This window comes from Silurus aristotelis (genome assembly GCF_946808225.1).
Source record: "Silurus aristotelis genome assembly, chromosome: 10".
Taxonomy (NCBI): Eukaryota; Metazoa; Chordata; class Actinopteri; order Siluriformes; family Siluridae; genus Silurus; species Silurus aristotelis.
Window position 1 is genome coordinate 18,585,393 of NC_139583.1, and position 13,606 is coordinate 18,598,998.

At 38.9% G+C, this 13,606-nt stretch overlaps 1 protein-coding gene across 5 annotated transcripts in view; it reads right to left on the reverse strand.

Annotated features, from left to right (window-relative positions):
- The window catches only part of rasgrf1 (Ras protein specific guanine nucleotide releasing factor 1), a 188,324-nt gene extending 181,158 nt beyond the window's left edge, over positions 1-7,166 (reverse strand). For 4 of the 5 annotated variants that reach the window (XM_083552606.1, XM_083552605.1, XM_083552608.1 and 1 more), the window contains exon 1: positions 6,550-7,166. In XM_083552606.1, the coding sequence (XP_083408732.1) occupies positions 6,550-6,825 (276 nt within the window). In that variant the 5' untranslated portion in view covers positions 6,826-7,166. The remainder of the gene's footprint in view (positions 1-6,549) is intronic. The other variant, XM_083552609.1, reaches the window with a different exon arrangement.
- Between the last annotated feature and the right edge of the window lie 6,440 nt (positions 7,167-13,606).

A 13,606-nucleotide genomic window follows, 5' to 3' on the forward strand; every position in this document is an offset into this window, starting at 1 on the left:
GGCTAAAGCACTGGCGCCCAGGCCGACGTGAACCATTGTTGTGCCTGTACCCTGAGTGTGTCTGCTCTTTCAAAACACCAGGTGGGTTGAAAACTCATTTATATAGGGTCCACACAAATTCTGATAAAACAACAGTACAAGCTACATTTAAATGTGACCTATGTGATTATCACAATGTTTGTACTGAAAAAAACTTCAGGCATCTGGGTACACATCTGAAAAGGAATGAGACAGTGCAATGCCCATTTTTGCACTGTAATTTTAAAACTAAAGTTCAAACATCACCAAAAATGCAAAATAAGTGATTATAGTTCATCAGTTGTAATCATCTTTGGGTTCTCAATTGACAGAAAACTGTGTCACATTAATTTTAACGATTTAAATATATATAACCACTCATTTCAAAAGATAGTGGAAGTATAGATTACATTTTTGTTGTCAATTTTTTTTTATTATTTTGCCCTGAGCCCCATGACACTCTTTTAAAGGGATACTCCACTTTAAAATGAAAATTATACTCACCCTCATGTTGTTTTAAACCTGTATGTATTTCTTTCTTCTGCTGAACAGAAAGGGAGATATTTAGAAGAATGTCAGTAACCAGACAGTTTCTGGGTCCCATTGACTTCCATAGTATATTTTTTTTCCTACTATGGAAGTCAATGGTACCAAAAACTGTCTGGTTACTGACATTCTTCTAAATATCTTCCTTTCTGTTCAGCAGAAGAAAGAAATTCATACAGGTTTGAAACATGAGGGTGAGTATAATGACAGAATTTTCATTTTAAAGTGGAGTATCCCTTTAAGTCTCTTTTAACGATCTTTAAGGATTCATGCAGAAGTAAATCATAATTACAATTATTTATCTCCCTCTAGACAACAGACATCCTATCACACAGACACGCTACAGCTTTACGGGGTCTCCCCTTGTACCTCAGGGAGCACAATGCAATATCAAAAGACTTGTCTGGTAAGTTTTTAGCTTTTGTTCATGTCATATTTTCATTGATCACTGTTATTTTATGAAATGTGTGGTTATATTTAATAAAGGTGCTGACAGTTTCCATGTGGCTTGTTTTCATCAAGTATTTACATCAGGTTAACACGTACTGTGCCTGTGGCAAACAGCTGAGAGCCGTGAGAATGGTGCAAGGCCGGTGGCGTGATTGATAAGACAATTCACCTGCGTGCAGCACCGGTTTCGATTGTCTCACAGAAGAGCTTTGGATTGATAAAAGGAGGAGCGAGGTCATGAGGCAGGGTGCTTTTTTTTCTTTTTTTTTTCCCCCCATGGTTCTTATCCTTGTCCTGCTTGTCACAGTGCCATCTTTTTTTTTTGCTAGAGTTTAAGCTTTGATTTATTTTTTTATATTTGTACATATGCACAACAATTTTTCATGATATCTGTATAATTCTTAGGACAGTGATTTGGAGGAGACCTACACAAGAGGAGTAAAACTGTGCATCCTTGAAGTCATGAAGGACGATATCTCACAGACAACAAAGACATGTCTAAATTTCGCCATCATTCTGGAGGAAACTGTGGTCATGCAGGACCTACCTGACTTTCCTACTGCTTTCATGGTACTCTTTGGACTTCTCTATGCACCAAACATTGAGTATTCAAAAGGACTAAAATACACATTTGAGGAAGTGCAGAACATCTTTGTGGGATTGGGTGAAAAGTGCACCAACAGAGTTCAGTCCCTGAAGAATAAGCTACTTACTGTATAGGCAGTTTAAGATGCTTTTAGTGTAGTTTAAAAGTTAGCCTTGAATTCTCTAAAAGTAAAATGCTTATGTTTACATTTGCTACTGTTTATCAAGATTTCATATACATATTACAGTGTTAATGCTTTTTAATACTGTTTTAACAGCAGTGTTTAGTTTTATTTGCTGTATTGCAGTATTTCACTTTTCATTGTTGAATTGATATCCAGAGTTGGTGCTTTGTAATACTGTTTTAACAGCAGTGTTTAGTTTTACTTGCAGTATTTCAATTGTCATTGTTGAATCACTTTGGCTTAAATATTTTGAATTTTTAAGACTTGTACTGGGTTGAATTATCTAAAAAGCCAAATGCTTATTCGTTTACTCGATATTTTTTTATTCAATTGATATTTAAATGTTTTATGTTTAGGTGCACCATTACTTTGTAGATGGATGCTCTTTTAAATTTGAAAAGTATTTGTTTAAGTTTTTGTTTCTCATGTGCATTGGCAGTGTTTTGTAAAACTGTTTTACTGTAGTGTTGCAAATTACTCTTACCAACCAACTTTTGCCTCCAACAAAAATAAATGTTTTGTTAACATTGACTCACTGTTTTCAGTTTTTGACTTGGGCAATGTTATTGTAGTTTCCAGTCGTAACATTATTTAGTACCAATTTCCAATAGGATTTTTTTATTCACTCAACTTCAGACATTGAGTTCTACAGACCAAAAATGTTGAATTGGCACAACTTAAAAAGGTTTGTTAAAAAATAGTTGCACCTCTCCACAACACTAACAATCTTAAGTTGACTCAATTAAATATTTTTTGTATTACTGACAAATTAATTTCAGTCAGTATAACTGTTATTTACAAAAGTTGAGTCAACAAAAAAAAGCAGAAGGAAATTGGTACTAAGATTTTTTTTGTTGTACTGGCTTAAATATTTTTACAGTGTGGATTGCTTACAGAATTATATCAGCATTCAGCCATTTTGTAGATTTATACAGGTTAATCCAAGTTAAATATGGGGTGCCAAAAGGATCAGTCCTAGGACCACTGCTTTTCACAATATACAGGCAGACCCCAACTTACAATGTAGATAGGGACCACAAAAACCAGTCGTAAGTCTATCAGTTCGTAAGTCGATAAGAGTAACTACTCAAGCCATCAGGCTTCTCAACAAAGAGTGTATATATATATATATATATATATATATATATATATATATATATATATATATATATACACACACACACATACACATACACACACACACACATACTGTATATATAGACACAGTACAGACCAAAAGTTTGGACACACCTTCTCATTCAAAGAGTTTTCTTTATTTTCATGACTATGAAAATTGTAGATTCACACTGAAGGCATCAAAACTATGAATTAACACATGTGGAATTATATATGGAATTATATACATAACAAAAAAGTGTGAAACGACTGAAAAATGTCATTCTAGGTTCTTCAAAGTAGCCACCTTTTGCTTTGATTACTGCTTTGCACACTCTTGGCAGTCTCTTGATGAGCTTCAAGAGGTAGTCACCTGAAATGGTCTTCCAACAGTCTTGAAGGAGTTCCCCAAGAGATGCATGGCACTTGTTGGCCCTTTTGCCTTCACTCTGCAGTCCAGCTCACCCCTAAACCATCTCGATTGGGTTCAGGTCCGGTGACTGTGGAGGCCAGGTCATCTGGTGCAGCACCCCATCACTCTCCTTCTTGGTCAAATAGCCCTTGGTGCCTTCAGTGTGACTCTACAATTTTCATAGTCATGAAAATAAAGAAGACTCTTTGAATGAGAAGGTGTATCCAAACTTTTGGTTTGTACTGTATGTATGTGTAATATATATATATATATATATATATAAATAAATAAATTATACACTGGTGATCATTTTGCAGAAAACACACTGATCAAAATTAGAGAACACTTTCAGATACCTCCCAGTTATTGGTGTTAATCTGGTACCTGGTGCTAATTTCCTTGATTATCTGTCAACCCCTATTTAACTGGCAGCCTAACTTCTAGTTTCACTGACTCTGCAAGATGGTGGGCCGTTCTAAAGTGACTGAAAGCCTCCGGCAGCAGGTTGTCCAGAAGAAGGCCAATAGGATGACCCTATCAGCCATAGCAAGACAAGTTGGTCGTTCCAAATCTGTGATTTCAAGAATATTGAATCTTTACATCAAAAATTCATTCAAGTTCACCAAAAAGGCTGGTCGTCCACGGAAGACACATACAAGAGAGGGCAGGATACTGCGGAGGATCTCAATGGGCAATCGTTTCCACACTGCAGCTGGAATTGCTCACCAGTTCAACGCTGAACAGGGTAAGGATCTGTCTCGTCATACAGTGTCCCGACGTTTAAGAGCATTTGGACTGAAAGCCCACTCTGCAGTGACCAAACCTCTCATTAGCAGAAAGAATCAAAAGGCTAGACTAAGCTTTGCTGAGGAGCATGTTGTGTGGACAGAGAAGAACTGGTCCAAAGTTCACTTCAGTGATGAAAGCAAGTTTAATTTATTTGTGTCCGATGGGAAACATTATGTTCAGTGACAAACTGATTATGGTCAGGGTTTTGGTGGGTCCAGAGTGAATCCATGAATCAGAGGTGGAAAGGGTACTAAAATATTCTACTCAAGTAAGAGTACTACTATTTTGGTAATAAAATATTCTACTAGTGTATTACAGTGGTCCCCAGAACTCGCAGGGTTTACCTTCTAAGCCCCTGCCATTTGAGTTCCAAAAATCTGTAAATTATGGATGCATTTATGGTACCTTAGTGAATTCATCTAGACGTTGTCATTTTAATACAATGAAGGGTTTTAAAAAATTTATGCAATTTGTTAGTGAAAAAAGTTTTAAATGTTATTTCCTAAAAATTTTTAAGATAATCCGCAACTTGCTGTTAGTTGGGTTTCAAATGAGATCCCACTATTTACAGGTCTTAAATCTACTCAAGTGGAAGTAATATGCAGCGCATATAAAATGTACTCAGAATAAATGTTACTATTTTAACAGAGGGTGAGGTTTCTCCAATGTGATGCAAAAATGTCTATGAGATCAATTTTAAAGAAGTATTGCAATCACGCTTGAATTAAAAACATTTAAAATATATCACACAAAACTGAAACATAATTTAATTTTCCCCACTCGTTTACATGCTCTCTGCTTAAATTTCCAGATGTTGCAGTAATTTTTTGCAAATCAGGGGTGGACTTTTTGGCTAATTTGAGCAAAGCCTCTTATTAAACTCCTTTTTAAATTACCAATGCAATGATACGAACATTACATACATGCTTATCCAGGTTAGATGTGGACTGTTTATAAGCTGCCAGTTCAGTCACTGGGCAAACCCAGCTTAAACAGCATGTATAAACGGTTGCCTTTCTTGCACTAAAAAACACTATTCTTTTTCCCCCTTTGGAATTTTTTTATTTAGAGTTTTAATGGAGATTACTAAAAATGTATCAAAAAGTTCCCATTTTGAAGACTATAATAAATAAGTGATTTAGACTAAAAAGATAAATAGGATAGTCACATGTTTTAAAAATCAGTGGAAAATAGGCTTAAAATTAAAAGTTTTCATTAAATCATTTGAGACTCAAACAGGTTAGTACAATTTCAATAGAATTTCAACTGTGTGAAGAGCAGATTAATATATGTGAAATGAACAATATAAATGGTGTGAGGTGCTTTCTTGCCCGTTTGGAGAGCAACCAAAAAAGTGGTGTTTTAAAAGATCAATAAGACCTATCAAACAACTGAACACTTCAGAGCTCAGAGACAAAAAAAGGCAGTAATGACAGAACACCCTAAATCAAATGCCTGAATGTTCATCTGAAAGAGCAAAAAAATTAAAATTAAAATAATCAAGTAAGTAAACATGTTTGTGAGAAAAGGTGAATGCTGGCCAATAGTGTGTATCTTAAAACCCAATATAAAAGATGTTCAGGAGATGTGGTTGCCAAGGCACTCTGCTATTAATAACAGCGAGGAAATAAAATTACCACGTCAAACACACACTGATTCGGTGCCACTTTTCCGCATGATGGCGACTCTGAGATTCATCAAGTGTGCCTTCAAGTGCCCTCCTTAGAATCATTCCCTCTATTGTGTATACACACTTTATTATATACTGTGTGTGTATATGTGTATATGTGTGTGTGTGTGTGTGTATATATGTATATGTGTATATATATATATATATATATATATATATATATATATATATATATATATATATATATATATATATATATATAAAATGTACAAATAAAATCTTTTCACCTACATGAATACATTCCATGATATTGAAACAACTATAGTAATTTATAAGCACACACTTAGATACAAACAATTCAAAACATTTGTCCACTGCACATCCCTACAAAACAAAATCAATAAAATATTAAACTTCATTGTTTTGATGCGTTGGCTATAATAATAACAGTTTTTGAACATCTGGTATGGATAATTAATATCTAGTTTGTGAGAGCTATGTATTACGTAACCTGGCTATTATACAGTACAGTGTGGTTAGGGTATTTAAAAAAAAAAAAAAAAAATCACAAAAATCAACCATTTCAACAAAACGCATACAAGAGACAGCACTACTAATTGATTATTATTTAGTTCGTGTTCGCTCTGATGATTAAAAAAATAATAATTAAATTTCCTTCATAATAAAACCGTCGTTTACAAATCAAAAGGCCAATTTGGAGCTTTTCGCCTGAGCCACAATGGACTTGGAATTGGTATTGCAAAGAGAAAAACACGCAGCAAATCTTAAATTGCAAACAGTCCTCTTTTTAGTCGTACCTGTTTTTCTAAGCACTCCTTAGCAGAGAGCGATGGCTTAGGCGATGGCGACCGGTCACACAGGCAGCCTTCCAGCAGGTACAAACCCGAGGGCCGCGAACTCGATTCACTCTCGAAATAAAACAGCATGTTTTGCAACAGCGCAAACCACTTCGTGTGCCATTTTGTGTTGTCTGAGCTCTTCTTACTTAGGCAGCCACGCCTCGTGCCATCCTTTTTTGCCAAAAGACCCAGGTAGGTGATGTGGCCATCATTGAGTCGCATTGCCTTCTGCATTTTCGCGCACGAAATACAGGAGCTTCTTACATGGGTTCCTTACATTTTCTTCCCTGAGCGAGAGATCCCCACGATTAAGAAACGATAAGCTGCAGTCTGTTTGCTGGTGTCACGAAGAGATAAAGCAAGGCGAAAAACGATAAACTAAAGTGTATTAGCATCCTAGCCGTGACGTCTGAACTGAAAGCGCGTTTAAACTGCGCTATAGCGTGAGTCAGGCAGTTAATTAAAAGAAAGGTTAGCGGTGCTCCGTGAAAATTCTCCAGAAAGCACCTCGCGCCCGACGGATAACCGGAGAGTGACGAATGTGTCACGTGATTCCATGCGCTTTCAGAAAACGTCGCAATTGTGATCTATTTTTAAACCTATTGGAGATTTTCTCTTAGTAACGTTGTTCGACAGGTTGATGATTAGCATCAAGAAAAGGCAGCTGAACTGATGCTATTATATTTCTAAAAAAGTTCAATTTCGAAGGGGCTTCATAACTGTTTAATGAAGGTAACATTTATAATGTCGAATCCCATACGGTATTTATTCTTTATTTTTTGGCCAAAATGTATTTGAAATATATGTTGAATATGTGATGCTCAATAAAATATATATTTGAAATCGAAAATGTGTTTCATTTAAACCAAAACATATTTTAGGTTCAAGAAAATACATTTCCAACCTTAGAGTAGAATGAGGATGGGGATCAAAGTGTCCATTAGTGAAAATATATTTAACGTAAAAAAAAAAAATAATAATAATAATAATAAAATAAAAAATACAAACTGCAATATAAAATAGTTAACAGTATAGTAATGCTGCTGTACAGTAAGATGTGCATCTTATGTACAACATAAAAATATAGTCAAACAGAATCAAAGATTTAGCAACAAGTTAAGCTTCTCATCCCCAAACTACAGACCACAAAGGAGTATGTTATCTTGTCTTATTTTCAATGGCAGTTCATTAATGGTGTATAAAAGGGGCCAAATACTACAAGGGGACCTTTTAAAAACTGGCACACAATCACAGCTAAACGTTAAGGTAAGGGTTCGAAGGGGCATATCTGAATCACTTAAAGCTTTCCTGATACAAAACCCATCACAAATATGACTGACAGAAGTTGATGTTTCTGTTTGCCTTTGTATCAATTCATCTGTTATTCCTGGCATTTTCAAGAGATTTTTTATTTGATCTTCGAAGGAGAGGTATAAGAACCCAGCCATTAGGGGGGCACAAGCCAGTGTACTCTTAGTGCCGGTCCCAAGCCCGGGTAAATGGGGAGGGTTGCGTTAGGAAGGGCATCCAGCGTAAAACATGTGCCAAATCAAATATGCGGATCACAAATGAGAATTTCATACCGGATCGGTCGAGGCCCGGGTTAACAACGACCGCCACAGGTATCGTTAGCCGACAGGGTACCGGTGGAAATTGGGCTACTGTTGGCCGAAGGAGGAGAAGGAGAGGAGGAAGGCGTCTACAGAGACGGCAGGAAAAGGAGCAGTGTAGGAGAGTAGAGGTTCGGGTTGGTACTTTAAATGTTGGTACTATGACGGGTAAAGGGAGAGAGATAGCTGATATGATGGAGAGGAGAAAGGTAGATGTGTTGTGTGTTCAGGAGACCAAGTGGAAAGGGAGTAAGGTCAGGAACATTGGAGGTGGGTTTAAACTGTTTTATCATGGTGTGGATGAGAAGAGAAATGGTGTAGGGGTGATTCTGAAGGAAGCGTACAGTAAGAGTGTAGTGGAGGTGAAGAGAGTTTCTGATAGGGTGATGATCGTGAAGGTGGAAGTTGAAGGGATGATGATAAATGTCATCAGTGCCTATGCTCCACAAGTTGGCTGTGAGATGGAGGAGAAAGAAAGATTCTGGAGTGAATTAGATGAAGTGGTAGATGGTGTACCTAGGAAAGAACGATTGGTGATTGGGGCAGATTTTAATGGGCATGTAGGTGAAGGGAACAGAGGTGATGAGGAGGTGATGGGTAGGTATGGTTTTAAGGAGAGGAATGTGGAAGGGCAGATGGTGGTAGATTTTGCTAAAAGGATGGAAATGGCAGTGGTGAACACGTATTTTAAGAAGAAGGAGGATCATAGGGTGACGTATAAAAGTGGAGGAAGGTGCACACAGGTGGATTATCTTCTGTGTAGGAGATGCAACCTGAAGGAGATTGGAGACTGTAAGGTGTTGGCGGGGGACAGTGTAGCTAGACAGCATCGGATGGTGGTCTGTAGGATGGTTTTGGAGGCGAAGAAGAAGAGGAGGAAAGTAAGGTTTGAAAGAAGAATAAGATGGTGGAAACTGAAGGAGGAAGAGTGTAGTGTGAGGTTCAGGGAAGAGGTCAGACAGGGGCTTGGTGGTGGTGAAGAGGTGCCGGATGATTGGGCAACTACTGCAGGAGTGATGAGGGAGGCAGCTAGAAAAGTACTTGGTGTGACATCTGGAAATAGAAAGCAAGACAAGGAGACGTGGTGGTGGAATGAGGAAGTGCAGGAGAGCATTAGGGGAAAGAGATTGGCAAAACAGAAGTGGGATCGACAGAGTGATGAGAAAAGTAGGCAGGAGTACAAGGAGATGCGGCAGCAGGTTAAAAGGGATGTGGCGAAAGCCAAGGAAAAGGCATATGAGGAACTGTATAAGAGGTTGGACACTAAGGAAGGAGAAAAGGATTCATACCGATTGGCCAAGCAGAGGGACCGAGCTGGGAAGGATGTACTGCAAGTTAGAGCAATAAAGGATGGAGAGGGAAATGTGTTGACTAGTGAGGAGAATGTGTTGAGAAGATGGAGGGAGTATTTTGAGCAGCTGATGAATGAGGAAAATCAGAGAGAGAGAAGGTTGGAGGATGTGGAGTTGGTGAAGCAGGATGTAGATAGGATTAGTAAGGAGGAAGTGAGAGCAGCGATTAAGAGGATGAAGAATGGAAAGTCGGTTGGACCGTCGGTAGAAGCGTGGAGATGTTTAGGAGAGATGGCAGTGGAGTTTTTAACCAGATTGTTTAACAGGATTCTGGAAGGGGAGAGGATGCCTGAGGAATGGAGAAGGAGTGTGCTGGTACCGATCTTTAAGCATAAGGGAGATGTGCAGACCTGCAGTAACTACAGGGGAATTAAGTTCATCAGTCACACCATGAAGTTATGGGAAAGAGTAGTGGAAGCCAGGCTGAGAGAAGAGGTGACCATCTGTGAGCAACAGTATGGTTTCATGCCGAGGAAGAGCACCACAGATGCCTTATTTGCTTTGAGGATGTTGATGGAGAAGTATAGAGAAGGACAGAAGGAGCTGCATTGTGTATTTGTGGATTTAGAGAAAGCGTACGACAGGGTGCCGAGAGAGGAGTTGTGGTATTGTATGAGGAAGTCAGGTGTGTCAGAGAAGTATGTGAGGGTGGTGCAGGACATGTATGAGGACAGTGTGACGGCAGTAAAGTGTGCAGTAGGTACAACAGACTGGTTCAGGGTGAAGGTTGGACTGCATCAAGGATCGGCCCTGAGCCCTTTCCTGTTTGCAGTGGTGATAGACAGGTTGACGGACGAGGTCAGACAGGAGTCTCCCTGGACTATGATGTTTGCAGATGATATTGTGATTTGTGGTGAGAGTAGAGAGCAGGTTGAGAAGAGCCTGGAGAGGTGGAGATATGCGCTGGAGAGAAGGGGAATGAAAGTCAGTAGGAGTAAGACAGAGTACATGTGTGTGAATGAGAGGGAGGGCAGTGGAGTGATGCGGTTGAAGGAAGAAGAGGTGAAGAAGGTGGAGGAGTTCAGGTACCTGGGGTCAACAGTGCAAAGTAATGGAGAGTGTGTTAGGGAAGTAAAGAAAAGAGTGCAGGCAGGGTGGAGTGGGTGGAGAAGAGTGACAGGAGTGATTTGTGATAGAAGAGTATCTGCAAGAATGAAAGGGAAAGTTTATAGGACTGTGGTGAGACCTGCGATGTTGTATGGATTAGAGACAGTGGCATTGAGTAAAAGACAGGAGGTGGAGCTGGAGGTAGCAGAGCTGAAGATGTTGAGGTTTTCGTTGGGAGTGACGAGGATGGACAAGATTAGAAATGAGTTTATTAGAGGGACAGCACATGTAGGATGTTTTGGTGACAAGGTGAGGGAGGCGAGATTGAGATGGTTTGGACATGTGCAGAGAAGGGACATGAATTATATTGGTAGAAAAATGCTGAAGATGGAGCCACCAGGTAGGAGGAAAAGAGGAAGGCCAAGGAGGAGGTTCATGGATGTGGTGAGGGAAGACATGCAGGTAGTTGGTGTAAAAGAGGCAGATATAGAGGACAGGGTGGTATGGAGACGGATGATCCGCTGTGGCGACCCCTAATGGGAGCAGCCGAAAGAAGAAGAAGAAGAAGAAAGGAGAGGTATAAGAAAAAGATTTTGGTGAACCTACTGGCTTTGTCATAGGTAATGTTGCATTGAACACAATGAACATGGTCCAGTCCAGCTGACATTATATTTTTGCACTGTTCACACACATAACAGATTTTCATGGTGTCTTTTGTATCATCGAAAGCTTTGTAGAATGAATATTTTGTCCTGCACACTGAATCATTACCACCAACATCATTAAGGATTCTCATAATATCTTCAAGACAGTCATTGGTCAAACTGTATTTGAGCTTGAGTGTCAGAAGAAGTAGATGGGTTTGCTCTTCCTGGGTTTGTGTATGTAATGATTGTATTTGTTTTAGTTTGTGCAATCTGTTGCAGATGTCTGTGATGTATTTGCATATATATATATATATATATATATATATATATATATATATATATATATATATATATATATATACACACACACACATACATACACTCACCGGCCACTGTATTAGGTACACCTTACTAGTACCGGGTTGGACCCCCTTTAGCCTTCAGAACTGCCTTAATCCTTCGTGGTATAGATTTAACAAGGTACTGGAAACACTCCCGTTCCACCACATTCCAAAGGTGCTCTATTGGATTGAGATCTGGTGACTGTGGAGGCCATTTGATTACAGTGAACTCATTGTCATGTTCAAGAAACCAGTCTGAGATGATTCGCGCTTTATGAAATGGCACGTTATCCTGCTGGAAGTAGCCATCAGAAGATGGGTACATACTGGTGTCATAAAGGGATGGACATGGTCAGCAACAATAGCCAGGTAGGCTGTCGCATTGACACGATGCTCAATTGGTACTAATGGGCCCGAAGTGTGGCAAGAATATATCCCCCACACCATTACACCACCACCACCAGCCTGAACCGTTGATACAAGGCAGGATAGATCCATGCTTTCATGTTGTTTACGCCAAAATCTGACCCTACCATCTGAATGTCGCAGCAGAAATCGAGACTCATCAGACCAGGCAACGTTTTTTTCAATCTTATATTGTTAAATTTTGGTGAGCCTGTGCGAATTGTAGCCTCAGTTTTCTGTTCTTAGCTGTCAGGAGTGGCACCCGGTGTGGTCTTCTGCTGCTGTAGCCCATCCACATCAAGGTTCGACGTGTTGTGTGTTTAGAGATGCTCTTCTGCATACCTCAGATGTAACGAGTGGTTATTTGAGTTATTGTTGCCTTTTTATCAGCTCGAACCAGTCTGGCCATTCTTCCCTGACCTCTGGCATCAACAAGGCATTTGCGCCCACAGAACTGTTGGTCACTAGAAATTTTCTTTTTTTTTTACCATTCTCTGTAAACCCTAGAGATGGTTGTGCGTGAAAATCCCAGTAGATCAGCAGTTTCTGAAATACTCAGACCAGCCCGTCTGGCACCAACAACCATGCCACTCAAAGTCATTAAAATCACCGTTCTTCCCCATTCTGACGCTCGGTTTGAACTGCAGCAGATCGTCTTGACCATGTCTACATGCCGATCAAAATTAGAGAACAATTTATAAACAATTGAACAATTCTGAAATAATGTCATTTTCACTGCTCAACAGTTGAAGGAGTTTTCGTCCTGTCTATACCATGCTACCAGAACACCTTTTCCACAAATTAACTAAGGCATTAAAAAAAAAAAACATTATTTTGCAGAAAACACACTGATCAAAATTAGAGAACAACAATGACTGTAGCCAAAGTATATTATAACTTTGCTATCATTTGGGTATAGAGTTTGTTTGTTGTTAATCTAATGCTCACAGACATCATAAATTAGACCAAGATACATTTGGTGGATTCAAAATTATGTCTTGCATCTTGCAAAGTATCTTGTTGACTTGTTCAGTACCACTTCTGAAAAATCTTTTCCTCATCTGAAAATGCACATTAAATGGGGAAAAACATTGCTTGTCCTTTTAGAGTATATAAGAAGCAGTTTCAAGTGCTATCAACATTCATAGAATACTGTGCAAAGATTTAAGACAGGTGTGAAAAATGCTATAAAGCAGTGGTCGACAGTATCAAAGTAAATGTAATTTGTTACTGTACTTAAGTAGCTTTTTTGCATATCTGTACTTTACTGAAGTATTTCTATTTGCGGAGACTTTTACTGTACCTTCACTAGATAGACTTGTGGAATCAGTCATCCCTTTTTATTTATGAGGGGATAAAAACTTCACTGGTCAAGCACACAGCGAGCCACCAATCAGAGTAGAGCGCGTACCCTGTATTGAACTTGTTATGATTGCTGCTTGGTGGTACACAATTGTACAATTAAGCATCAGTTCAACAAAACATTTTAAGAATAATTAATGATGGAAGAAACTCTTTACTCTAACTTGCCACTATACACATGGTCTTATTTACACATTTATTTTCATGCAACAACATTCCTGGCAGAGTGCTCAGGGAATGTACACAACAGC